Source organism: Aythya fuligula, chromosome 3, assembly GCF_009819795.1.
Source record: "Aythya fuligula isolate bAytFul2 chromosome 3, bAytFul2.pri, whole genome shotgun sequence".
NCBI classification, from domain to species: domain Eukaryota; kingdom Metazoa; phylum Chordata; class Aves; order Anseriformes; family Anatidae; genus Aythya; species Aythya fuligula.
In genome coordinates this window covers 38,640,037-38,667,597 of record NC_045561.1, presented here as the reverse complement: position 1 = coordinate 38,667,597, position 27,561 = coordinate 38,640,037, and the positions used below count along the sequence as shown (strand labels likewise).

Below are 27,561 nucleotides of genomic sequence, written 5' to 3'. Positions count from 1 at the left end.
CTTTATTCTTCCTCGGAGGGCATCTTCTGCTTTGAAACAGCCTATGAAGGCTTCCAGAAACCAAGCGAGGCCCTTTCCCACAATTTCTTACTGTAGCCTGATCTTCTGGAAACACAGCACATAGTATATAAAAAAGCCCTTGCTGTTCATAAATATTTTTTATACGTCCTCAAGCAGTCAGAACTTATCATGGATGGGTATTTGTAAAAGTATATCCAGGAAGCATATCCAGGATTATCTTTCTTTTGGCTCTGAAAGTTTTAAAGACATGGTTTCTAGATCAAAAGGAGGAGAAAAATATCCCACGCGGGTGGGACTAAAAACATGTTTTAGGAGATGAAAAATGAACTCCGTGTAGTACTAAATTAATCCACTGCACCACCTAGGAGAATATTATATCTTCAGTACACTTTACAAGTTTCAACTTTTCCCTTCCCAACTGTAAAAACATCCTCTGTCTGTGGCAGAGTGATAGTATTGCTTTCCTGACTAATCATGAGGGATACTTAAAGATTCGTAATACAAAACAGGTGTGAGAAATATGTACTTCAGCACAGAATTGAACACTTATAAAAAAAATTAGATTTCACAAGAGTTCAACTGCTGTTCTGGGAGGTCTAAATCAAGTTAACCATCCCGTGCCTGAAGCAGTAGTAAGGAGGAAACTGTGCCAACAGTATTCTTTTCTAACATCTCTCAGGAGAAACCTAAAGAGAAAATAATCTATCCACTGTAAAACTGCACCTATAGGAGGATTTCTCTTTCCTTAAATTTAATCCTAACACCTAATAAAAGTGATTCTACGGAGCCACATCAGTACTTCACATTTCAGCCCCTGCTCTTACCCAAGACCTAACCCGAAGGCTCGTGATGCTCTGGCTGTAACTGAAGGGCCCACTGTGTGTACATCAAGTGGCCGCACAGACATCCACCCCACAGCCTCTGCACTGTACCTGCGAGCAACACGAGGAGCACGCCTTGGGGGAGCTTTCCTTCAGTAAGGAGTGGGAGCAGTGCACTGGGCAAGGGTGGCCACACCACTGCCACAGCAACTGCCCAGGGTAGCAGGCATCAAACCGGAGGCTGTGGCAGAGAGGGAGTGAAGTCTGACTTTGCAGAGGGGGCAGCTTTCATACTATGGCCAGCACAACCCGAAGGAGCCCTTACTATGTTTACCTCTCAATAAAAAACAGCAGTAGCCACCTTGTTTTTCCTATCTGATGCATACTACTTACGCTGTACTAAAAGCATAATTTTTTATTTTTATTTTTTAAAGTTCTGTTGAAGTTTTCAACATTTTTGCATCTCCGCAAATACTTAGTTGCTGTGGGAAGGAAATCAAAAACCATACAGAAACAGAATAAAAACAACTAACAGAGAGTTGTAAGAATTGCATGAATCCATGCTCTTTTAAAAACTAATATCTCTTAGGAGTCAGAGACACGGCACTTGGGAGCATTACTAATTACAGCTAAAGCACCTTCAAAGTCACGTCCAACGAGCAGATCTGTCTAGTCACTTAGTGGTACCACAAAAGTTCATTAAAAAGCAGCTGTAAGAAAACTTCTGACAAAATCTCATCAGTGATCTCCTCGAAGAAGCTGTCTGCTCCCATTCTTGAAACCTAGCCTTGTTTCTGTTGCATTCACGTAATATCAGATAGAAAACACAAATCTTGTTCTCAAACGCTCACAGCCGTGTACCCCTCTGGATAAGAGTTAATACAAATCTACAACACGAAGAAATGAGACAACTGCTCTATTGCTGCCAGCTATGTAAGTGAATGTGTTTTCAACTTGACATCAGTATTTCTTTTTCTCTTTGTACTAATCTTGAAAGTAAGGCTTATCTTGAACACTAAAAACTGAGCTCCGAAAAGAAACAGCTGGAAGGAAGTTTCACTGGACAACATTTAATTATAGCAGGTTTATTTCTTTGATCTGTAGATAATGTACCATTTGTTTACTACACTGAGTTTTTATAAGCTAATGTTGAACTGCTATACTTCAAACGTTGCTGCCAAGACAAATAAAAAGTAATTCACCATAGTCGATGTTTCTGCGCTACTGAATAAAGCCAAATAAACAATATGCTACTTCCCCATTCATTCCCTCAGACCCTGGCGATCCTTTGTCTTCAAAACAAAACACAAAAGAATACGGTCACTGACACCCCTGCTGGTAATTCACATCAAGGATTTTGGGCCAAGGTAACCAGTGGTATACCTCTCTCTTTCACTCAGCCACAAAAAACAACATCCAAGAATGACTTTCAAAATATGTTTGCCTAATTTGTCTCCTGTTATCATAATCACACACCCTAGCCACTGGAGTCTGTAGGGTTTTATTACCTATTCAGTCCTGCAATAAAGCTCCTGCGATTGCTTGCTAGATCTTCTCCAGGCATCATTCCTCTCTGCTTTATTTTCAAATGCTCGTATTTATTTAAAAGGCCTTTATTCCCGAGTAAGTGTCCAAGTATTAAACTCATAAAATACAGGACTGATAGTAATCTCAGATACCTGCAGCTTGACCTTCCTTTGTAGCAGCTTAAGCTAAAAATCCTCCTTCTCTCACAGGAGGTAAAAAGGCATTCACATTCATTAGGTCGGCTTTACTTTCATCGACAATAATCTGTCTTGATACAAGTATTCTGGATAATGAAACTACCTAATATATTGATGTTTTCATCATAAATTGCTTCTTTTCATCAGCACAATGATGTACTTCCTTTTGATGTTCAAAATCACATCCCTACACCTCTGGCTCAAGAGTGCTCTAAGCTAGGGCAGCACATGTTTCTCTTACTCTTTTTCCTAGGCGTGTGCTATCAGCCCTTGGTGGAAGCACCACACTGACTCTGACAAGTATCTGCGTGACCCAGGATGAGTATTCTCAACTTGGATTCTTGTTCCACTTTTCTTGCTGCTTTAGTGAAGTCATCGACCACCCTTTCAATCACTTCTTCCATCTTCCAGTCACCTCTTCCATCTCTCCATTATTATTTAAACATCATACCCACGACGCTGATTTTTAAATTTTTGAATTTAAAGTTCCACCATCATACATAATAATCATCAATAACTCCACAAAAACTAAACCAGAAGATCGGATTTATGAAAGCCCTGCATAGCTGGCAGAAAAATCTGTCATGCAATCGTGGTTTTTCATTTTTATAAGAAGTTTCTAGATTCTTTTACTGTACGATACTTTCAGAAAGATGAATCTAATTCCACGGGATGTTGACATTCCCTGAAGAACTATTCAACTATTAATTTCTTGTCCCACTTAAAGTCGGTGGAAAATTTAATCTTTGATTAACATTAATGGTAAAGAGTTATTAAGCCCTTCATATCTTACTAGGTTTATCTTTCGTCCCATGCAACTAAGGTGATGTGACTCAGTGTTCTTTAAATGCGTGAAAGATGCAGCAGTGCTACTGGCTTCAAAAGCAAAACAAACAAAAGAACATTCAAAAACTCAAACCAACATTCTTTGCACAGGACTTCGCATTCACATGCCGAAGAGAATTGTCTGAGCTAGTAAAAATAAAAACAAAACAACAAACAAAACATTCTTCTTTGAACCGGCCTCATCTCATGCTGTAATATTGATTTAGCCAACTGAAACAGAGTTTCAGTTTTAACAGAGTTTTGTGGGTGTGTGGAGAAAATTTGAACATTAAGAGTAACAATTTGTGAAGAGTAACTGACTACTGGCTGATGACACTGGAACCATCATCGAGTGATATTCCACTTCTGTCTTTTTAAAGTTCTAACCCTGCATCAAAACAAATCATTTTTCATCTTTCACTTAGCAGATCTCTATTTTTTTTATATATATATTTTTTTAAGAGCAGGTCGTGAGCACCCCCAAATAGGAGGGGAGACTGTTCTTTAGTGATGTAAACAGTGGCATATGCTCAGAGAACAAATTTCGGGATAAATCAGTCGAAGTGATAACAGCAAGTGGGAAGACTGCAAAGACCAGAAAGAATAGAAGCTACCAGCTAGACCTCAGATGAGAAGATAGGGGAAATGGAGAGAAACCTTCCCAGGGACCAGGCAGAATTTCTGTGACTAAGCTGCAGTCACAACAAGAAGGATCCATCTGCAAAGACAAGATCGGCCAGAGAATTTTTATTATATGCAGTTGTTTGATTGTGCATGCAAAGTACCAACAAAAATGTAAATAATCTTCAAAACCAAAGGAGCTTCCAGACAGAAATTGTTCCTCATATGTGCAACCGCACAACCCACAGTGAACTTCTATGAGAAGCTGTATCTTGGACAGTTCAATCCATGTCCTGACAGCAAATGGAGGCAGCATGCACATTTCTACAAACTCATGTAGTTCTCTCTCTTCCTATACAAGCAGCAAATGATGAGGTAGAAGTCACTGAATCCACCTTTCTCCTAATCTGTGCCCAACGATGCCAAAGGGAATGCAAAATGCACTCCAAAAGGCAGGGATCGCATAGTGAATTGGACAGTGATGGAGGAAGCAAAAATTGTGGTACCGTTCTGGAGAGCAGCCTGAAGCCAGGCACTGCCAATGTTTAGGTATAAATCAACACAAGCCCACTAGGAAGCAGGTTAGCACGTTTCAGAAATGGGCAAAACGATGCACAGGGAACTTAAAAGAAGAGGCACTGCTTCTTTTAATAACCTTCATTTATCTGATCTGTGTTCAAAAAATGCATCACTGTAGGCTTGCCAAAGTGAATGCGAGGAAGATCAAACTGCCAACACACAAGATGACGACCCAGCTGATGTGCAGATTCTTTCATGTGAGAAAGACAGAAACCTTAACAGTAATTACATCTGCTCTGTGATTAATTGCAGCAGACCAATGAATTATTCTTGATATGAAGATAGTGTAAGGGTAGGTACAGATTTTTGAACGCACAAATGTGAGCTGATTTCTGAAAACTAGTGACTGCAGAACTGTGACCGAAAGCCTCAGTCTCCCTGCTGCTTTCTCCTGTACTTGTAACAATTAGATTCTAGGTCTACATACATAGCAGAGCCTTTGAAACCCAGCATCAATCATGTTACCTGATTCTTACAAGATAAAAACAAAAGCAAAAGTCTAACATCTGCTTTCTTTGGCAAACCAATCTGACAGCTCATGCACTTGGGAGTTTTTTAATCATTATAAATAAACTGCAATTGGATGAATTAAAGGTGCTGCATTGTTTTCCTGACAAACCATGCTCAGGCATCCTGTAACTTTTTTCTGCTTTAAAGCACCGAAGGGGTAGGTTAACGAATCCCAGGCACTGAGATGTCTGCATGCAATTTGCAGGGCTGTGGTCTTGCTGGGATCACAGAGACATGGTGAGACATGGTGGGATGGCTTAAGGGTAAGGGTTCAAGAACAGATGGCAGCACAGGTGACACTGCAATGTGTGCCTGCTCTAGGCCACCTGAGCAGGACCAAACACAGGGATGAGGCCTTCTACAGGCAGCTACAAGTAGCCTCAAGTTTGCAGGCCCCAGTCCTCACAGGGGACTTCACCAACCTTGGTATCTGCTGGATGACCAACACAGCACAGCATAAGCAACCCAGAAGATTCCTGGAGAGCACCAATGAACCTTCTGACAAAAATGAAAAAAAAAAAAAAAAAAAAAAAAAAAAGACAAGGAGCTGGACTTCCTGCTCACAAACAAGGCATAGCTCATTGGGGACATGAAGGTTGAAAGCAGCTTGGCTGCAGTGAGGAGATGATCGAGTTTGGGATCCTAAGAGAAGGCAGAAAGGAAAAAAAACAAGTAAACAATTATCCTCATGCACATTTATATTCATACATAAATTGAGTCAAGATTATCACACTGGGGACCAAAAGCCATGTTTTCAACTTGATGTAGCAGGCTGAAGTAAAACACAGCACATTTGTACTTACTGTCCCAAATAGTCCCTGTCAATCTCAGCGTTTTGAAAACCAGCCCGTGTTTGCACAAGCACTGCAGTCTGAACTTTTTTTGAATGATCTGTCTATAAATGAACATTTGGCTTGCAACAGATGAAGCAATTACATTACCCTGAAACATAACTGTAATTTACCTTCAAAATTTATTACATTTGGCACTGCCATCTAAGTTTTAAGTCTGAACAATTCCAATTTTCCTGCTCAAGACTTGACAGCATATGACCACTGAAATAAAAATCAGGCAGTGAACACAGTCAGCTTCTGACTAATGTGACTGAAGAAATGAAATTAAATTAACTGAATTCTATTTTCATAAGACATTGGCCTTGTATTGCTGGAAAAAAAAATCTAAATTTTATTGAGCATTGTACTCTTTTTCATAGGGATTTTCATTTCAAAGAGGAATATAAATTCTCTACTGTGCCTTGGAAATGCAGTGCAGTCTTGAACACTGTCAGATCCCTGTCTTAATGCTTTAATAAATAGTCTGGTAACAACCTTCCATTTAATAAGCCTTGTGAGTCCCTTCTTACAATGATAAAAAGGAAACTGAAACCACCCATCCAAAACCCCTGAAAGTCACAGCACTTTGCTCTTTGCCCTCCTATTTACAGTAGGTGCGCACTATGGGGGGAACTACGTGGCACTAGTATTTTACAGGTACAACATCAAAGAACGGTGCCTCCCTTTTTGTAAATCCATCACCCTTCAGTATTTCTTCTGAATATTTGTTATTTTTAACTATCAACAGTTATTTTAGCATTTCAGTCATACACTACATCTGATTAAGTATTAAATGAACACTTTGCACAACCTTGATAACACGAATCATAAAAGCAAAGCCCAAGACACACAAGAGACCAAACATCGCTGGATTTCTATGGCACCGACATTTTTTTTTGAAGAATGTGGTACTCTGACAGCACCAGTCTTCCCCCAGCACAGTAGCAATTCAGTACTAGATCCTAGTGACTGCCCAAACTGACCCAGAGATCACAGTAAAAGACCTGAGAATAAAAACACCTCCTGGTTCACACAGATGGAAATGAAAACCTCCTAGACCTACGCATAAGATCTTGTCAGCAACACTGACTTAAAAGGCACATCACCCTTTGGGCAGTTTCAGAACCAACCCCCCACTATTACTTTTCTACAAGGTCACTAAAAAGGCAGCAGTGGCTTTATATGTTACAGCCAGTCCATACCCTTGTTATGAAGGTTATAATCCTTTTGAAGATTGACAAAATGTTTCCACCTCCTAACACTTCCAGAAGGACTCCAGTTTTGTGGCACACTGGTAGGGATACAGGTAGTTTGATGATGGTAATCCCCTCCGTCCTACACAGCTGCCGGACCGACATCTGCAGCAGGGTGGACTCAACCACAAACTGGGACAACCTTCTCTCTTACCCATCATCTGCCAAAACCCAGTTAAATTGGATGAACTCCTCTGATCCCAATCCAGCTAGTTGGCATCTTTCAGAAGATGCCAATTTTCCAAAATTACCAACATTCCTTTTTGGACAAGCAAAGTGACACCAACTTCTAAAAACACTGAAGGAATTATCAGATTTCCAAATAATTATTGTCAGTTAATATATATTAGAAACAAGCTGATAATCAGTATGGAGAGGTACAGGTAAAGTTGGCAATAACAGCTCTAGAGAGACTTTACTCATTTCCTTATCGTGGGTTTCCCGTAAGGTCATGATTTGAAAGGGAAATAATAAGCTGGAAGAGATACATAAAAAATAATATCCCGCAAACACATACACAGACACACAACACCACACGCTTTACAATGGGAATGTGTTCCAAGACAGATTGCCAACTAACAGAGGCAGACTAACAGAGCCGAACATATACAATATGCCTTTGTTGGAGGGTTGCTTGTGAAAAACAGGCAATAAAAATTGGTAACTTATTACCATGATAGCTTAAAAATCAAACACGCTGAACCGACTGCCATAAACCAAAGGAATGATGTATGAGGAATGAAGAAATTTCTGATTCCCAACTGATAGCGAGCTGTTCTCCAGAATGTTTTCAGAAGAATACAATATAAAACTTATCATGTCTTGCACAGCAAACTGACGTGAAGCCCGTGATGTAGCAGGAATGGCAAATCAAGAAGAACATAAATATGTAGGTAAGCAGCAAGTCTCTACATCTACAACATTACTGGTGCTCAGAGTTCTACTCTGCCGCAGATTTGCTCTGTGATTCTGGGTGAGTCACACGGATCTCTCTAGATATGTTTAGATAAAGATATTTGCTCTCAAAGCACTTTAATCTCCGGAGATGAAACATTATATGAAATGTAAATGTTGATATTTACAACTTGCAGTCTTCTAATGACTGTTGAAATTTGCATCCCATATTTATCATCTGAGAGAATCGACTCAAAAGCAGTCTTTATATGTAGTTTAACAACATGTCAACACTCAGCACAGCTCACTGCATTTTATCTGACTGTGAAGTACAACCAAGAAAACCAACAAAAGACACCATAAAAACATACTTGCAGAAGCGTTCCATGAATATTATTCTGTCGTATGCAAGGACTGGTAGAGTCTGGAAGCCCCCTCAGCAGTGACGTTACTGTGTGCGGCACTTCATTGACCATAACAAATGGAACAAGGGCCCGACCTGACATCTCACGGGAACGGTACACAGGAGAATGCCCACACCTAGAAAAAGAAATACATAGTTTTTGTCATCCAGATGCAATCCAATGCTGTGGCTAAAAACTTGAATGTTTGGATTAGGTTTGATTTTTTACAGGATAAAACAAAGGACAACCTAATGACACACTCATCACAAATCAAATGCAGTCCTTCTTCTCAGGAGTGAAAGACTATTTGCCCAGAAACAGAAGCCATACTAGAGCCGTGTTGAAGGCTTTTTGCCTTCATAAGTTTGTGTTTAGATAAATTCATAAATAAATAGACAGATAGACAGATACACTTATGCCACGAAGCAGGTATGAGCATGGTGCCATTACATTTTATTTGTTTATTTTACTTATTAAACAACAATTCTAACATATCCTGAGTTTGATTTCAATGAAGTACACTCCACGTTCTGAATCAGATGTTCCCCTCAGAACAACACAGTGTCTACAGGAATTTTAGGCCCTATCTCCCACTGACTCTTAAAATACATTTAAAGACAGGAAACAGGTTTACAAGTAACAGACACATAAAAAAAACTTTTTTATTACGTGTAATGACTATCTCAAAAATAAATAATTTTTATTTATTCAGAATGAACTGATAAGACTCAAAACTGCACATAAGACACAGGCCGAAAAGGACTTTTTATCTTACGCTATTAACTTTTTTACTAGCTGTAGAGGTAGGAATATACATATCATTAACTATTCAGCTATGCAGTTACAGTAATATTTTATCAGCTGTACACTACTTCAGTAGCATGTACACTGAGTTGAAGTGAAATCTTTTACAAACTGGAAGTCAGTTAGGGTTAGGCTTTCAAAGCTGGTAATTGGCGCACGTGTCAGCTTTTGTAACACAGCTACAGCTCAGCACAGCTCAGCCACTCACTCCCAGAACTCCCAGACAACCAAGGAAGTTATCACAGGGCTTGAAATCAATGTCCAAATAGCTTATATGATGTACAATGCACTGTGGCAGAAGTTGTGTTTTGATACTGCGTATGATGAGCCAGAGAGATGTCCTTCCTTCCTCCGACCCTCCCCATTTTTTCCTGAATTGCTTCTTACGTATTTTCAGCTGACAAAATCATGCCCTCTGCCAGGATAGGAAAACCACTTTTCAGGGCTCTCAAACAATGCCTGCAGGGTCACGCTTACTTATTTAAAAGTATTTACTTATTTAAAAAATTAAATTAGATTAAAAGACATTCTAAAGTTTCAAATACCTCTAGCAAATTTAAGTCAATACCCCAAGTAGCTGCTTGCTTTAGCTCACTTCAAAGAAATACAGAAAACAGTTTCCATCTTGAGCCAGCAACTGAATTAATAAGGGTTTTGAACAGAAGACACTAAATAGACCTAGTGTAATAGCCTAACAGTTCTGACAATTTAGTTCTGGTAGGCCACAATGCGCCTGAAACACACAAATATTGCGGTAAGGAAGTATGGAGCTATATGCTACCCTAAACTATACTCTGTGTCGGAAATTTCACCCTCATGGTATGGCAGCATATTCTATCCTCTACCTTCCCATCTTTTCCCTTAGGGAAGATTTTTAGGAAGATCATCTTTGAAAAGGAAAAGCAAAGAGTAGGCTCTTCACAACAGGATGTGGAAGCGGAGCAGTCACAACCGGAGGCTCTTCCATATGGAAAAGCTTTAATCCTGTATTGACATGATGCAAGAAGCCAGCTTAGCCCTCAGCAAAAACAAATTCAGTCTTTTTAAACAAAAACATTTTAATTCTACTGTATGTTGAAAGTAAACCTGAGAAGTGATTTGTCTCCAACCATTCCTTTATTTGTGCCACACCACGGTTCCTCAACCCAGCCCTCCCCGCATACAGATGCTCTTTCCAAACACGAGCGACGTTGTTGTTGCACTGTGTGTCCAGCTCTCAATTAGCTGTAACTGTATACTCAAGAATGTTCTTTATTTTGTTTGTGACCTTTCACAAATTATTTTTTCCCAAGGAATCTGACATCCCTTCAGAATGAACAGTGGAAAATGGGGAAAATGCCAGGCTTTCCTCTAACTTGTGCAAGGGTGCTTTCCAAAACAGCGTGATTCAGAGGGAGGTTTGTCCTTGAACACAATGCAACAAATTAGAATGGAGCTGTGTGGTATTTTTTTCTTACTGGTAAAAAATGAGAGTTGAGAACAACTTCTAAATAACCTGATTTAAACTTGGCTTTCTTGAAAAAAAAATATATATATATATTTACCACAGACATTATACATGTATGGACATACACTATTTTACATAATAAATTTTACTCCAGATTGTTATTTTATCAAACTTAGTACAGACATAGAAGTGACTGCTATATATTCACTATAAAGGAAATAATTTCCCATTAAGGGTAAAACTGAAGGTTAAAATTAAGAGTAAAGCTCCTCGAATTCCAGCTTCACAAGAGGGAATGGTTGGAGACTGCCACCTCAGCATTCATACTGAATGTATGTCAGGCAAAAGCTTACGGCAAAACTACAGACAAGTCTAATATTCACTTCTCTTCATGCCCCAAACTGCTGTTCTCTAAAAAATAACTTCAGCAGGTGAGTGCTCCCCCACCTCGACCCCACAAAGAAGCCAAACTGGGGCGCTCAGATCAGGTTCTGCTTTGCACTTTGAGGATCCTGAGTCAGGAGGCAGTGACCTCCTCCTCTTCCTCCTCCTCCTCCCTCCCCTGGGCAAACCCCCGGTGCCCAGCAGGTGGAGAGCTGGCCCAGGACGCAGCAGTCCCGGTTCTGCAACTTTCTGAGCCTGAGGAAAATGCAAACCTGCAGCTTCTGCTTGCCTGAAGGGCTGCCCAGCCACCAGCCTGCCGTCGTGCTCTGCACCTGCTGCACCCCAACGCAAACCCCAACTTCTCACGCTGTTCCTGGCTACATTGGTTGCAGTACAGACACTTAACTTAAAAAATTCATGGAAAGCCTCCAAGAGCACTCCTAGGAAGGAACAAGAGCATCACAAAGCTTAAGAACAACAAAGTATATGCTTCACATGAACACCTATGGGCACACAAGGAAGACATTTCATACTGACAAACAGCTTCTCAAATCTGAGCAAGGTTCCTACTTCTGCTGTTTCTTTTCCCATTTCCCTTCTAATACTCAAAGAAAGCTGTTTTGTTTCATACCCCAACAAACACCACAGATAACCAACCAACACCACAGATAAGATTTAAGAACACTCCTTTTCACACGCACATGCCAGATATCATGGCAGGCCACTGTTGGTCACCTATCCCTGAACTTCTGGATACCGTGAAGGCACTCGATGTGTGTGTGCTTCTCTCATGTTCTGGAGGCACTTGGCTTCATTCCTCAATCATGTAAGAAGTTTGACAGAAGAATGTCAAAACAAACACTGTTTTTTCCACATAGCCTGTAACAGCACCCTAAGTTAAGAGTAGGCAGGTCTGCTGTTTGCCAGATGCCATGCGGATATCATCTCTTACCTGTAATTACAACTAATCTGGACCAATTCTGAAAAAGTGAGAGGAAGAATGAGTAAATAAAACAGCTGGGTAACACAAGACAAATCCAGCCCAACGCAGCCACTTTTTGCTGCTGGCTACAGCAGCCTGCAAGGCAGCCACACACCGTAACACAGAGCGGTGTCACCACCGTGGCAGCTGCCCGGCCCGGTGCTGGCAGAGGGGAACAGCAGCCCCAGCCCAGGCTACAACCCCGCAACCAAACCTGTGCCTGGACACCTGCCCTTAGCGTCCCTGCAGGCCAAGCAGCAGCAGCAGAGCCTTGCACCCCTCTGGGCAACGTGTGTGTGCATGCGTACCTCTGTTTGAATCTTACTTGCTTTGATTTGAAGAACAAGTGGGGAAAACAAGAAGTGTTTTCTGTAGGCGACCTTCTTTACATGCAGCTCATGTGTAAGTAAACTCTCAAATCTAAGTAACGCCTAAAACGTTGTCTTTGTTAGAACACACAACACATCAGCACAACACATTTTATTATATCTCAAGGTAGCAAGAAGCAAAGAAAACTTGCAAAATCCTTATGGGATACACTTGTATTGAATGCTCAGGGCTATTAACCACCGCTGAAGTAGCAGGCCATGTTAAATTCGGCACTGTTTATCTAGGTGCACGAGGTATTGGATGTAAACATGTTTACTTCAAACAGTTCATGATCAAGAACAAAAAGTCAATAAATCTGAACAGCTTTCACTTTATGTAACTGTAGATTCAGTGTATTTCCACTGCTCCGCTCCAGCGTTAACACTTAGATCTTGAACAAAGCTGCTGACTGACATAATTTATATGAGCAATTCTCCTAAGGCACACAAGGATTCTGCACTCCTCTGCACACATCAAAGTATCTAATTTATTACTCCAGCTATGAACAACACAACACTAGTGGTAAATAAAAATATCTTCACGTTGCTTTTTTAAAAAAGAACTGCAGGTGTTTCCTATGTGATTCTTTTTCTCCCTTCCTTATTACTCCCTCTCAACAGACCTTGTGTTACCCAAACCAACACACTAAGGATTATCTTTTATATGAATGTCACAGAAACAAATGAATTGAAAACATTTTAAAAATTGTAACTGTAGCTGAAAGTGATACATCCATTACAGTAAGCAATACCTACAGTTGTTAGAACAAGGCTTAGCCAGGAAAAAAACAACTATCGACAGGTTTACTGGATAACACCACACAGTGATCTATGTACCACTCATTACTTCACAGGTTATTAGTACTATAGATAATTGTTCCTACAGACAATATCACAGCATTGTAAGCTCATTCTCAGTTGAAATACATTCACGTACACCTCCTTCACAGTATGTTGGACAAGGCAATCAGGAACAGCAGCCATGAAAACAGGATGGGAACAAAAGGAGAGCAGACTGGACATATTCCAGTGGAAGGGAACATTCTGCAGAAGGGGTCTGCGACCTTGCCAATCAAACCAGGTACCCTACCAGTTTCACTGAAAGGGTCCCAAAATATTAAATTTAGTAACTTCTAAATGCGGTATAACAAGTCCCCGAGCAAAGACACATGCAAAGATAGCATTAAAAAAAAAAAAAAAAAAAAAGACAACACCATGCTTCCATGCAATTAATGTATCTTGGACTTCTGTTTTCAGGACAAATCGGTATGACTGTCCCCATTCATTAATGGGAGAGCAATCTTTCCTGGAATATAAACAGTAACCTGCTATACATGTACCTGAAGTTTCTTTTATTTGTGGATTTGCTTGGTTTGTGATTCTCTTTTAAGGAAACACACTTATTTTCCATTTTGTCACACTTCTGTTGTTCCCTTGCAATTAAAATATGCAAAGCGCTTAATTTTTAAAGCTTATTTCCCTGTGGAAACCTGTATTTTAGTTGGCCTAAAGACAAGTTTTTGTTCTTTATTCTGAAATTAAGAAAAACACAACAAAACAAAACATACAAAAAAACACCTCAATAGAATAACTGGAGTTTTGACACAGTATCTCAATATATACCTGACAAGCAGAAAAAGATCATAAAAAGTATTAAGAGTTTGTTGTAGATTATAGATCTACAATCACCACATGTATGTAGTCCAGAAAATGTTTGAACCCAACCATAGACAGACACAGATCAAGTTTAATTTCAGGTTATTTATATAATACTAAATCTCTACACTCGTATCAATTCCCTTTCAAGCGAAGTTAATGGTTGCCCAAATTTCTGTTCTCCTTATACACTGTGTTAAGTATTTTATTCTTCCAACTTGGGCAATCAAGATAACACCTTATAGGTTTGTACAGGCAATGCTTCCCAGCAAGTACTTAATGAATCAGAGTAGCTGTAGATACTGCAGAAACTATGTAGGCAAAACACACAGACTTATTTGTGAAGGCTCCCCACAAGTTATGCCAGGAGTTGTTTTTCCACATGCTTCCAAAAGCCTTCTGGGAAGAAACCGTGCACATTTCTCTCCTTGTCACCAAGACCTAGGTTATTGTAAAAAATGGCCAACTGATAACAAGCTGAATCAAAAACAGAAACCTAAGTTGCTGTCATTCAGCCAGCCAATAAACTGGGATCTCTAACATGGATGGGTAGGAACCCTGTTACTTATACTGCATGCAAACTTTGGAGCAACAGAAACATGCTCACTTCAAATTGAGATTTGCTATAAAACATGCTGAAACAATTCAAATGGCACTTCTTTCTTGCATTCCCATCAAGGAATCTCAAATAATATCATCAGGTAGCTAACTTCAGTCTAGGTTTGTTTAACTATTTGTTGAAATGAAATCACGTGAGGTTACAGCCTCCTCCATTCAAAATTCTATTCCAAATTTGTTAGTTTGAGAAAAGCTACTATGATGTTTAAGAAAAGCAGATTAATGGAAAGAAACACACAACACTTAATACCAAAATAGCTGGGGGTAGTGGGGAAAAAAACGACGACAAAAAAAATATGACCGTATCATTATTTGAACTATGAAAGGCAAGTTGAATACATAAAGCAAATTTCAGCACCTTGTGATTAAAGTTTCAACTGACTGCAAACAAGAATTTAATGAGCAATTTTGAAAACTTTTTATCAGACCTATGAAAGTAACAAAAGGATCTGGGTTCTGAAAGACTTTTTCCTTCCAGCCATACCACCGAAAGTCACTAGCCGACTTCCATAAAGCTTTCCCAATATTGAACTCAAACTTCTCAAACTCAGGACCGGTCTTTTTAAATAATACTGACCTTTTTCCCCTTATTACCATCACATTGTTTCCTTCCATGACATACCTACTTTCCTCTGCATAGTTGCATAGTGTGCATTACTTCTCTCCATTTACTGTTCCTTCCTGCAAATACTTTTGCAAATCAGGCTAAATGTTACTATTTGGCTACATATCTTGACCATACAGTTTTGACCATATCATTTTTTGGCCTAATTTTCACCAGCAAAGTACTTAATCACTGACTATTTTTAACTATATAAATGAATAACGCAATTACTTAACCTGACCAATTTTGTTTTGACAGCTGAGAGCCCCATTGTATTTTTCACTGGCTCATGTTTTAAGTAGCACATATGAAGTTTTAACCCTTGCTCACTGACATTGGACCTTTTCAGGAGTCTGCAATACTGGAGAAAGATATTTTCACTACCAGTGCTCACGACCACACAACACCATTTATTTCCCCCCAAAAAATGACAGCTTCCTACATTTTGTGAATACTTCTTAAATTGCTTCAGACGATAATCTTCCAATGAGCAGCAGACGGATGAAAACTAAAAACTGGAATAAGGAATCAGCAATGAATACCTAGAAGCAGCAGTATTTCCTGTTGGCACCATTTGAATGGGAAAAGAACATCTGCCCACAATTTAAAAGAAAAGGCTGCGAATTACAGCAAAAAAACATGCAAGTTGTACGTTGACTTTTGGTTGATGAGAAGGTCTCAAGCAGCGTACTGCTGATCAAGTATTTCATCATCTTCCCTATCACTGCAATCTGAAGTGAACAAACGTCAAGCTATTTACCATTTGTTATTTAAAGATTCTAAAACAAAAATAAACAGTCTGAAAACCTGCTCATTAATAAATACTCAAGGCAAACCATAAGTAGAGATCAGTAGCAAACAATATGTGACTAGGATTACACAGAGAGAAAGCTCTAACTAGAACCTGAAGAATTCCAAGTGCAGTCCCAACTCCCAAGACAGGAATTACACTAAGAAGGGAAATGCATTTCTCTAATAATCTACTACTACGCCCAAGTTCCATCACAGATGTCAGATATTTCTCTCTTACACTTCTGTCCAAAGTAGCCGGATAGGGTCAGAGAGAAGAGGAGAAAGAAAAAAATAAAATGAAGTGTATGTGCACACATGCGTGCATGACAGGGGACTTGACCAAGTCAGCTTTCTCTAACAGAAGACATTTCATTTCCACGTTCCTAATAAGTGCAATTCCTCCACTTTAGGCCTGAAGGAACTTCTGTGACTTCAAAAAAAAAAAAAAAAAAAAAAAAAAAAAAAGCTTTTCACAAAAAAATCAAGATTAATTTCACTATATAGGTTTAGTTCCAGAAAACACTACAAAACAATGAGAAAAAACCAATGCATGTTTTAGAGGTGTGTTTTGTTCAATTTTCTGTATGCCTATGTCAGCAGATGTATTTTAGGAACCTTACCTGTATTCAAAAGAGCATCTGCCCCTGTCATACACTGGGCAGGGCATCTCCACAAGGACAGGGCATTCCAAGGGGTCAACACCCTTGCTCTGACTATCACAGGTATTCCAAGTCAGAAATTATTTTAGACAATTACAATGCTAAGCAGTTACACTGACCAGACAACACATTGAAAAGAAAAAAAAAAAAAAAAAAAAGATTAAAAAAGCAAAGACCAAGAAGATGTGCATTTGATATGGAAACCCAAGGAGATGCTTTTACAAACAATTGTAATTAAGAGCAGCTATTTTAATACAACAAAGCTGCAACAAACACATGTAGTTCTTTTCATCTGATACAAAAAGGCATTCCCACAGAAGTACTTTGCTTATCAGACCACTGATAATATTCCCAGTTGTACAGTAAAGATAGTTGAAAACCAGCAAGTTTTAACATTAATTCTCGTATTGGTGCCACACCATATATACTAAAATAAAAGAAAGTGAGGAGAAAGGCAGAAGGAGCACACTAACATAACCATTCAGCTATCTTGCCTGACCACTTAGCCAACGGATCCTAGTGTTCAGCCTAGAGAGAGTCAGGTAACTGCTTTCAAGTCAGACAGAAGATGATGTACTACTTTCGCATGCACAATTGTACATGTGTGAAACAAATGAAAACTGGGGACCCTGCAGTTAGCCAGATATATAACCAGTATTTTTAACAAAAAATAAGAGAATGATTTCAATCAGTCATAGAATCGTAGAATACCTCACAAGGATCGTCAAGTCCAACTCCTGATCAATCAAGCTCTTCCCAAACAAACTGAGGATGCTTTATTATTAGATCTCCCTAACTCCCTCACTCCCCCCTTTTTGTGATTTTTATTCAGTGTTAAGTCTTACAATTAATTCCAAGTCTCATACACACTTTTGGTTTTACATTTGAAGTTTGTTGCCTTTTTACTCCGTCAAGTCCCAGGCACAATTCCCATGCAGCCTATACAGGTTTTGTCACAGGGCTTTATGAAAACAACCAGATGCCTGACAGACCAGACAAAATTCAACAGAAATTACTTAAACACAACACAGAGCAATAAAAGTAACCAGCATAAATCAATGACAGTTAACTTTTTCAAAGGAGCAAACCACATGCCCAAATGCAAGTAACATCATTGACCAGTAAATATTTATAATCACAACACCTCCTAGAATAGTAATAGTTCTATACTTGGGTCTTTTTCTTTAAGGTATTTCCTTAAGAATTGAGTTCTCACAAATTTATAAATTAAGACAACTCTGATTCCTAGGGAACGTCTGAATTCATGTTTTGACACTCTACTTTCTAAGAAGCTATAATAAAGGGGATTAATCTCACTTAATTCACAGTTTTTCAAAGTGCTTAAAATGCACAAATCGATGATATACCATATTACTACACAAAGGTTAAAACAGCAAGATCATAATTTTATGTATGCATCTTTACACAATTGAATTTGTTTTTCAAAAGCAAAAGGCAAACTACTGCAACAGTATTTCTTCCTTATCTGCGGTGAAGTAAATGAAGCAATGAAAACTGAAAGGAATATGCAAAGAATTTATGAACAGAAGTAGAAAAAGAATTGACAGAAAAGAACAAGCAAAGCTGCATCAGAATGACCTTTTTTATCTTAGGAAAAAAAAAAAATCGAAGAACCAGAGATACATCAGTCAATGGTAAAAGACAGTGTAATAATGTAAGTATATAAAATCCTCTTAGCATTTGAAAGCCATATTTGTGCAGTTAAATAATATAGTATTATTTAACATCTTTAGGTTGCTTCATTACATGGGAAAGATCTTAAACACTTCACTAATCAGAAAGCTGCTGAAAATGGCCCTTTGTACTGCATTCAAGCAGAGCACAACTGAAAGGCTATTCTTATATTTCAAGCAAATATTTGCCAAGATAAACTGATTCCCTTTGGCCAATAAGAACTGAAAAAGAAAATTAGTGATAAAAGATCAAAATTCAAGTTCTTATTTCTATTAGAGAATAGTATTTTGAACAACAGCATTTTTTAAATACTGGTATCTGACAACACTTAATCTCTGAACAGTATTTTGTACAGGACAAATATATAACCTGTACTTTGCTCACTGAACCACTCAGACTTCACTGAATGAGTACAATCTTTTATAACAGAAACTCCTATTTTGCTTTGAAATCGTAAGAAAAATCTTCTATATCCTGCTTATTAGCCTGGATTGGCATCTGTTAAGAAATGATTTAACCAGAAGTCAACACAACTTCAGGCATTTATCCACTGAATAAAACCTAGAGTACTACATGGTATGTATGGACTGAAGACTTATGTGGAATCGTGGCCCCTAAGATTTTTTTAATCATTATTATTGGATTTTGCTTTTCCTTCCAAGTTTGAAAAATTTGAGCCAGCACTGAGTGCATCAGCTGATGCACTCATCTCCTGTCCTTCTCAAACTTATCTTTTAGGAGAGACTTATGGAAACAGGGCGAAAAGCTTTTTCTTCTTTATATGCAATTTTGCTTTCTGTGCATCCTAGTATCATTTTAACTCTAAGTGTGACAGTAATTATCCTTGTCTATTAATGACAAGCTCACAGGAGTAGTACAAAGTTAAAAAATAAAAATAAATAAATATCAATTAGGTCTGGTGGATGGAGGGGGGAAGAGAACAACAATAAACGGTTAGTACTTTCCACTATCATCTATCCCTGGTCCCTGATTAAAGACAGTATGAAGGGATTTTTGAAAGCAATTCCTCTGTTTTACAGAAAGATGCAAATTATAGATTTTTCCACAAGAAAGATGTGTCTGTTTCATAACTACTTTAATTTCATGGAAAGATGTTCACACTTCTATTTAAATTTTTCTCAGAGTTTCTTCAATGACTTGCAACAACATATACCTAGAAGTAATACTGCCTTGAAATTTATTTGACAAAATTTTACAGGCCAAATTCCAACAAAATAAATAAATAAATAAATAAATAAATAAATAAATAATATTTTGTTAGAGGGAACACCAGACAAACCCAAGGAGGCTGTGTTTTGTTTTTAACACAAAACAAACCAAACAACCACCTTATACTGAGTTTAAGATTTTAGAGCTAGTGGGTTTTTTAACTGCTTAAATGATTTCGAAGGCATGCTCCTAAAAAGGACTAGACTTCAATTACTGAAAGTATCCAAGTCAATATAGCAATACCCATTTACTCCTTCAGATGATTCAGTCCAGAACATTTAACACTAAACAAACACATTGGCAATGCTACGGTACAAGAGGGCATAAGGTAACTCAAATTTGGATCATTCAGAAGAGATTACAGGTTTTTGAAAGGGGCTAGGGGAGGAGAAAGGGAGGTTATGTTTCTTTTTCATACTTAAAACATTACCTCCCGATTACCTCCCCTGTTAATCAAAAACATTCTGTACATTCCTTCATCTTAGAAAGTAATCAGTAAAGCAGACCTATCTAGCTCTTAAAAAAGAAAAAAAAAAAAAAAAGCTGGAGGTAATAAGTTGTGAATCATAGTGGTTGTTCCCTTCCAAATAAAACATCTGCATGGGGGAAGGGAAAAACATAGATTTTAATAAAACTGCAGAAAGGCAATCAAATGCCCTAGTTCAACAGGGAGTAGCAAGCATGTGCATGGAGATTGAGATTTGTCCTTGTAGCATTTAATCCTACTCATATTGTGCAATTCACCTCAGCACGGTCAGAGCAACCACAACTCCACTCCCACTGGATGGAAAATTCCACTCAGGCTTAAGAGAGACTGTTCAAAAGCCTAATTACCAATCTTCCTCCTAAGCCCCGTTTTGCTCGGAGAACTGCTCACTTGCTTGCAAACTAAGTATTCTGCTCATCCTCTCAGAGCAACAAATGAATGCCATTTGAGGGTTGAGCCCTGGAAAGAGTCTAAAAATCAGTAATGATTTAAAGCCACCCTTCCTCTCTCCCTACCACGTAAGCAGGATCTATCCTTGACAGTGTCACAGCAAGAAAAAACTAAAAATCTCACAATAAATTGTAGCAATTAGATGTTATAATTGCAATAGGCTACCGTGTAATTATATGTATACATAGATGTTATATAATACAATTCTGTATTGAGCAATTCGAAGCACCTGTTAATACATACAATTTAATGTCTCAATGAACGTGGCCTTTGGCATCAGGCTGTCTCTTTGATCCCAAGTGACTACTTCACAGCCATCTTCATTACTGCCTTCCAAAGAACAACCAAGTGACTAGGAAAAAATATTTTAGTTCATCTGCTCCTGTAGAAAGGAAATTCACAAGCAGAATAGAAGGGAAAACATCAAGGTATTTATCTTTCCCAGGTAAATCCCTGGTATTCACTCCAGCTAATGCAGAGTGAACTGAAGATAATCATGGTATTCGCAGAACAAAGGCAGAAGAGCTGTACATGGAAATGCAGACACTAATATCGCATCGAGCTATCTCCTAAATGCATTCTACTGCCATGCAAATCCCAAAGTATTGTCCCCTGGCAACCATAAAAAATGCCAACGTTTTGCTACATAACCCAAGAGAAACCCATGTGTGTACACTCAAATACAATTTGCTGTCTGTAATATATATGTATTTTATTTTGGGCTTATACCAGAATCCAGAGTGCTTATTGCCACATTCAGAGGAAAGCAAATGGAAAAAAACATCCTTTTGTACCACACCACTCCTCTTTAGGAACACAGTCACTAATAGTAGTTAAAGGAGGGTAAGCCCAATGTCTTAAATGTTTCAGGTTCTTCTTGCAAAGGTTTTGTTGGGTTTTTCTCCCCACATCTTCTGGAAGGATTTAAACAACCACAAAAAGTAATTGTGACTACTGTCAAAGACTTTCTTTGCTGGTGGTGTACAGACCTTGCTAAAAGTAGTAGGTAATACAAAAAACAAAACCCCAAAGATGTAACCAGAAGATTATCAAAGGTAAATCTATTACTGACGTGGGAAACTATGCCTAAACATTCTACTGGAAAATAAACATAAGCTTTCTCTGGTGTAGTAACAAAGGCAAAAAGACAACGTTAGTTAAGGAACATAACCAACAAATACAGCTTTAAATGTTTCTCCAAGAAGCATTTCAGATTTTAATGTGGCAAGAAAAAAAAAAGAAAAAAAAAAACTTTTAAATGGCTAAACAGTGCATTTAAAAACGCTTAAGGAGTTTTTACTTAAAAAAAAAAAAAATAAAAAAAAATTATTCTTGAGAATTCCAGATAAACATCGTAAGAAGCAAGAGATACATCACATTTACAGTGAAGAATAAGCAGGCTGTTATTTTTTTTTTAAACTTAAATCTATCAGAAGATCTTAGGGTAGAAATGACTTTATCTCCAAAGGAACAAGATCTGGCACAGAACTTTCTCAGCCTACTGCTCTGAAGCTTTCACAAATATAGCAAGACTTCCTCTCAAATAGCAATTATGCTTATTTTCCCTCACCCACCACAGCCCTGTCCCCTTATCAGGCATCCCATCCCACACCAGCATCATACAGAAAAGCAAAAATATCTGTTGAGTCTTTCAATATGACCACCATATAAATGAAAGTTACACTGTATAAAGCTGGTAAAGTCATCTTAGAAATATATTAGATATAGGATAAGTCCACCTCTATGCAGCTATGTAAGTACATACAAATAGGTGGATATGGAGCTAGGTATGCACATGCACGCACCTACAAAAAATATTAGTGAGTTTATAAACTACTGACTATTTATGAGTTACCAACAACCATTTTGCGGGACTGAAAAATACCATCAAGAGTTTAGCAATGCAAGATTTGTTTTACAAAGCCAGTCAAGCTCATCAGTTTACATCTACCCCCTCTCTGGCAGTAATCAAGTTTTTGCAGATGAAAATTTATGAACAAGTCACACAATGGCTTGCATGAGCTGAAATTCTTTCCATTCCCCTCAAACAAGACTTAATAAGCAATGAAAATACAACCAATCAATACCAGTGTTTTTCCTTTAAGAACGCTTAAAGCTGAAGAGAAGCTTTAAAAAGGCATTTCATTAAAAAAGCAAACACACCCAGAGATTCTACAAAGAACTCCCATTATATGAAAAACTACCAGAGAACTACCTTACCTGATAATAAATGGTACAAATGGTGCCATGCTGAGTGCTGAGTAAGTGCCATCCATTGGAGATGGATACAGCTTTCCCAGGATTAAAAGCAAAAGGAACAAACTTGGATGGATTTTCAGCTCTTCAGCTTCACTAAAGAAAAAAGTAGGAAGAAGCATTTGGTGAAGTAAGTATCATCCTTCATGCTGGTCTTGAGACTCTTCCACACGCACAGTACTCTTCAGCACTTCTGGTTCAAGAAGATGCACTAGGCAGACCATGGCAAGATGCGCAAACTTTGCTAGGATCAAACATGGCATCAGATCTAGGGCACCATTGAGGACTCCACTATGAAAGCAACTTAAGGCTGTGCTGCCTTTCCTATCCTACATTGTCCCAAGCCTCCTTTATCTGTAACAATGGCAAGCTGCCCTTGCTTTGAATTAGCATTAAACACCAGAACAGGTATTGTTTCTCCAAGAGCTGAGCAACTGAGAAAGATGAGTTACAAAAAGATGGTTTGGAACAACAACAAAAAAAGAGTCTCTCTCATTTGAGAAATAAACGTGCATTTGGCAAATGGCTGGCTGGATTAAAGAACAGCTCTTGTCATCAAGAGCAAGTGGCTACTATTCATGCTGTAAAAACAACCAGAAATCCAAATAAAAAAATCAACAACTCCTTATGTAGTTAATGAAGAAAAAAAAAAAGCAAGCTTTAATTTGCACTGAAAAAAACATTCAAGGACAGTATCTCAGGCAACAGCTTTCTATCTTTTTCAGTGTAAAGACTTCCAAAATTTTCTAGCAATGACACTGTCAACCTTCAAGCTGTCAGGTAAAGCAGACTGCTGCACAGGATACATGCACTAGAGCAGGGACTGCACAACATGCAATGACTGTCAAAACAACTTCTTCCCAACTATTCACCACAGACCCATTAAACAGACAGCTGAAGCTCTCCTCTAAATCAGCCGCTGAACTTCCACAGTTTATACCATAACATTTTAAGAAAAAACAAAGGCAGTACTGGTTTACTTTAAAAGTTCATGAACCTGGGAGTATTAACATCAGCATCATCCTTAACTGTGTCATCTGCATTGATCAAACTGGAGCTCTCAGCCACCATTTGTGGACTCAGTAAAAAAAAGATCAAGGACCTTCCACAAAGTCAGTGTGTCACAGTCTAGAAAGCGGTCATTTTGGGTCACACTAGGCCTATGACCTTCTATCATTTAAACATATTAGAAAGTCTCATTAAAAGTGAGACAGTTGAACAACCAGTTTCTGTCCTGCCCTGAAAAATATGCCTTCTTTAATACCTGATCCTAGGAATGCAGCAACTATAGGGAGGAATAAAAGCTGCTACTAATGACTCAATAGTACTTCTTATTCCAGAGCCTCACTGTAATGTGCAAGTTGTAGGAAAATGGCTTAGAAAAGCACTAGAAGAGCTACATAACTTCAAGAACACTGATGAAAATAGCAGCATTATGGTATATGTGACAACTCAGTTTAAACTTTACATTGCACTTTATTATTGTAAAGCTTTCAGAGATATCATCTTACCTGTTTGAAGTGTTGGCTACAACCTCCAACTGCTTGAGAAGGAAAGGATAAAGACTTGGAAATCGAGAGAAAAACTCCCTTCCTGTCATTCTGCAGAGGGGAATAAAGAAGAGTTACAGTTAGCATTCTGCAGTAATTAGTTACGCTCAAAATACCAGTTTACTTAGTAGATTTCTGATGCTACGGTGAACTCAGAACCAGAAGAACCATGCACTCACAATGAACTGCTTTCAAACAAGACAATGTTTTCATAAAAATAAGAGACAATACATCATCGTTTATCCAATTCCAGTAACTCTGCCTGTATGTGTGCATGCTAGCACTTCGTCTGCTGAGCTGTTCAGGCCTTTCAGGAAATAAATAAATAAATAAATAAATAAAAGGAGTTTAGCCCGTTTAGCCCCTTAATCATGCTAAAAAGAAAAGACACAGCATCTTACATTCTGGCACCATTTTCACAACATACTGGTTGATCAAGAGAAGACTGCATTTGCTTTAGTATACAGCTCACGTACCAAACAGCTAACAAAGCGTATGCAATACATTCACTAATAGTCGGTCATATTTTACTGATACTGAGAAGTATTTCAGAATAATAATTCCACGTGTAAAACACAGCAGCAGCCGTGGCTGACCTTCCATTAGCTCCCTTCACAGTGCTGCCTCCAGCACGTGGCAAGGGTGATGCTTCCAGGCCACAGGCTGCCTCGCACAGCCATAACCACCACATTCAAAACAGAACAAAGCACCGATACCTATCAGCTCACTACTAGCCAGAACTAGTAAGTCAGCAGAGTTCAAGCCACAACTGCAAGTCAACCCAAGATAAAAAGAGTGAGGAGAAGTCTTCTGCTTTTGTTTGCTTTATAGCCTGACCAGACAGAGGACAACATCATGGTTTGTAGGAAGACATCTAGCATCTTCTAAGCAGGAACGACCGATAGGTTAGGGAAGTTCTAATTAGATGGATGTGCTATGCAGATGAAACAGAGTTCCTTCAAAAACAAATAAATAAAAGGCCAACAAAATTTACAACAAAAAAGCCAGCTACAGAGTTTACTTGCCGCGCGATCAGCTAGGATAATTAAGTGCGTTTTAGCATGACACCAATGCAAGGCTTTAAACTAGCAAACAGATCCAGGTCTACAAAACAACATGGTAAGATGGCAAGACTAAATGTTTGTAAAAATAAGCACAAAAAAACAAAAGTAAATCAGCACGTGACAATTATCAGCAAAGCTTCTTCCGGCAGTCAGGCTTACCCACAGGCCACAAAATAAATACAGTGAAAAAATTGCCAGACGGAAACAAATGCTCAAACAAAGAGGTACATACAGGAAGCTTCCTCTAGGCACGTACAAGCAGTACACTGAAATGCTGCAACTAAAAGCATGACCAAGGAGTCTGCAATAGCTATTGGGACTACAAAAAAAAAATAATAAATCAGTTAAAAATGTGGATGAAAACATTCTGACTGTGAATGAACTTAGACTGAAGTACTAATGAGGATGGTTTAACACACCAGTACTGGTAATCGGTGGTTATTTAAACAGAAAACACACATGCACTTTCTTCTCACACACAATGTCTGCCAGCCACCAAATTCTCCTAATGTCCGACAGGCAGATTTCAAAACTTTACTTCTCCAGCTCATCTTCAAAACACCTTCAAGTTTTCCATACATACATGTATGTTACGTAGCAAGCTGAAGACAAAAAAAGAGCCAAACAGCACAAAGCAAGAGCTACATAAAAATATGAAATCAAAAAGCTCATGGCATTACATGTAAAAGCTCAGTAAGATGTAAAACGTTAAAAACTCTGCATTAAAAAAAAAAAGTCAATAAAAAGATGCTTTAACATCTCCACCTCTTGTGCTATTCAGTGCATCAGGCAAAAGCAGAAAGTAGGCTAAGTTTCCTATGGAAAGTAGGGCCCCTGGTCAGAAGCTTAAGAGAAGACTGCATGCAAGGAACATCTCATGCAGCAACTATTTTTGAACAGGCTCGTTTTCTGTATGTTAACAATTCAGTAACCAAATTTGAATCAATACTACATATGGAACTGAATATTCTTACAAAGGCAGCCCTAAAATTCTTTGTCATTAGTGTAGTTTCATGAACCTTTTTGACAGGGGAAGCAAACAGATACTGCATTGGGTAACTTACATAACCTCTCCCTGTTCCACAGGTTACGTGAGGGGAGAAGATAGTCTAATCAAAACCATTAATCAGTAGGTATCTGCAGAAAAGATGCCCAAAGGCATTTTCAGGAAAAAAAAAAAAAGAGAGAGAGACAACTGCCTATGAGCAGCCTGACTGTCCAGCAATCGTTTCAAGATCATCTTGTTTCAGAGAGGAAACAAGAAAGACTCCAGGTTAGCAGAAATGCTACAGAATGACAAGGCTTTGTGAAAAACACAGAGCGCTGACTGGAGTGTGAATCCAGTGCCTGGGAATGTCAAGGCGGGGAGGTTTGTAATGAAGAATCAACAGAAAGCAAACCAGCTAGAGTGAGTAAAACACAGAGGTATTTAGTTGTCTCATTTTTGATTGCTGACCGTGCTTGCTGTTCCTGGAAACGTGCACGCGTTATTAGGCACGCACAAGCGACTGTGTACAGTAACTGAGAGTGAACAACAACAGAAAATGCAATGGCTCAGATGGTCAAAAATGTCCGTGACACCAAGCCACCTATTTTCTGTTTCATCAAAAGCGTGTTGCTTTGAAAAGTGAACACCAGCACTTTAAGGTTTGGCTCATGCATGTTGGTGATATAAACAGACCCGTGCATGTGTACACACGCACAGATACGAGCTAGATTTCGCAAGTAATAACTTATCCGTATCTTTAAAAGGAGATAAGTACTTGATACACCCATTTGTAAAGGAGTATACCAACCAAATCTCGACTGAAACAAATCACAAAATCAGTTAGTGGTTCTCATGGAACAAACGTTGTCCTCCTTTTCTAAATTATATCTGACAGAATGATAGATTTAAGTTGTAAGTACAGAAAACTATTCATTCTTTCCGTTAGTCACAAACACAGTTCAAAAATATTTTTGATGTTATAACCACCCATAGTTAAATCCTTAAGATCAATAGCTTGCAGATTACAAGACTTTAAAGCTAC

The 27,561-nt window shown here is 38.6% G+C and overlaps 1 protein-coding gene across 1 annotated transcript in view; it reads right to left on the bottom strand.

Moving 5' to 3' along the window:
• The window catches only part of THADA (THADA armadillo repeat containing), a 161,199-nt gene that overhangs the window by 82,229 nt on the left and 51,409 nt on the right, over positions 1-27,561 (bottom strand). The window contains exons 27-29 of the mRNA XM_032184350.1: positions 24,429-24,518; positions 22,882-23,013; positions 8,453-8,621 (exon numbers count right to left, since the gene is read on the bottom strand). Of these exons, the coding sequence (XP_032040241.1) occupies positions 8,453-8,621; positions 22,882-23,013; positions 24,429-24,518 (391 nt within the window). The remainder of the gene's footprint in view (positions 1-8,452; positions 8,622-22,881; positions 23,014-24,428; positions 24,519-27,561) is intronic.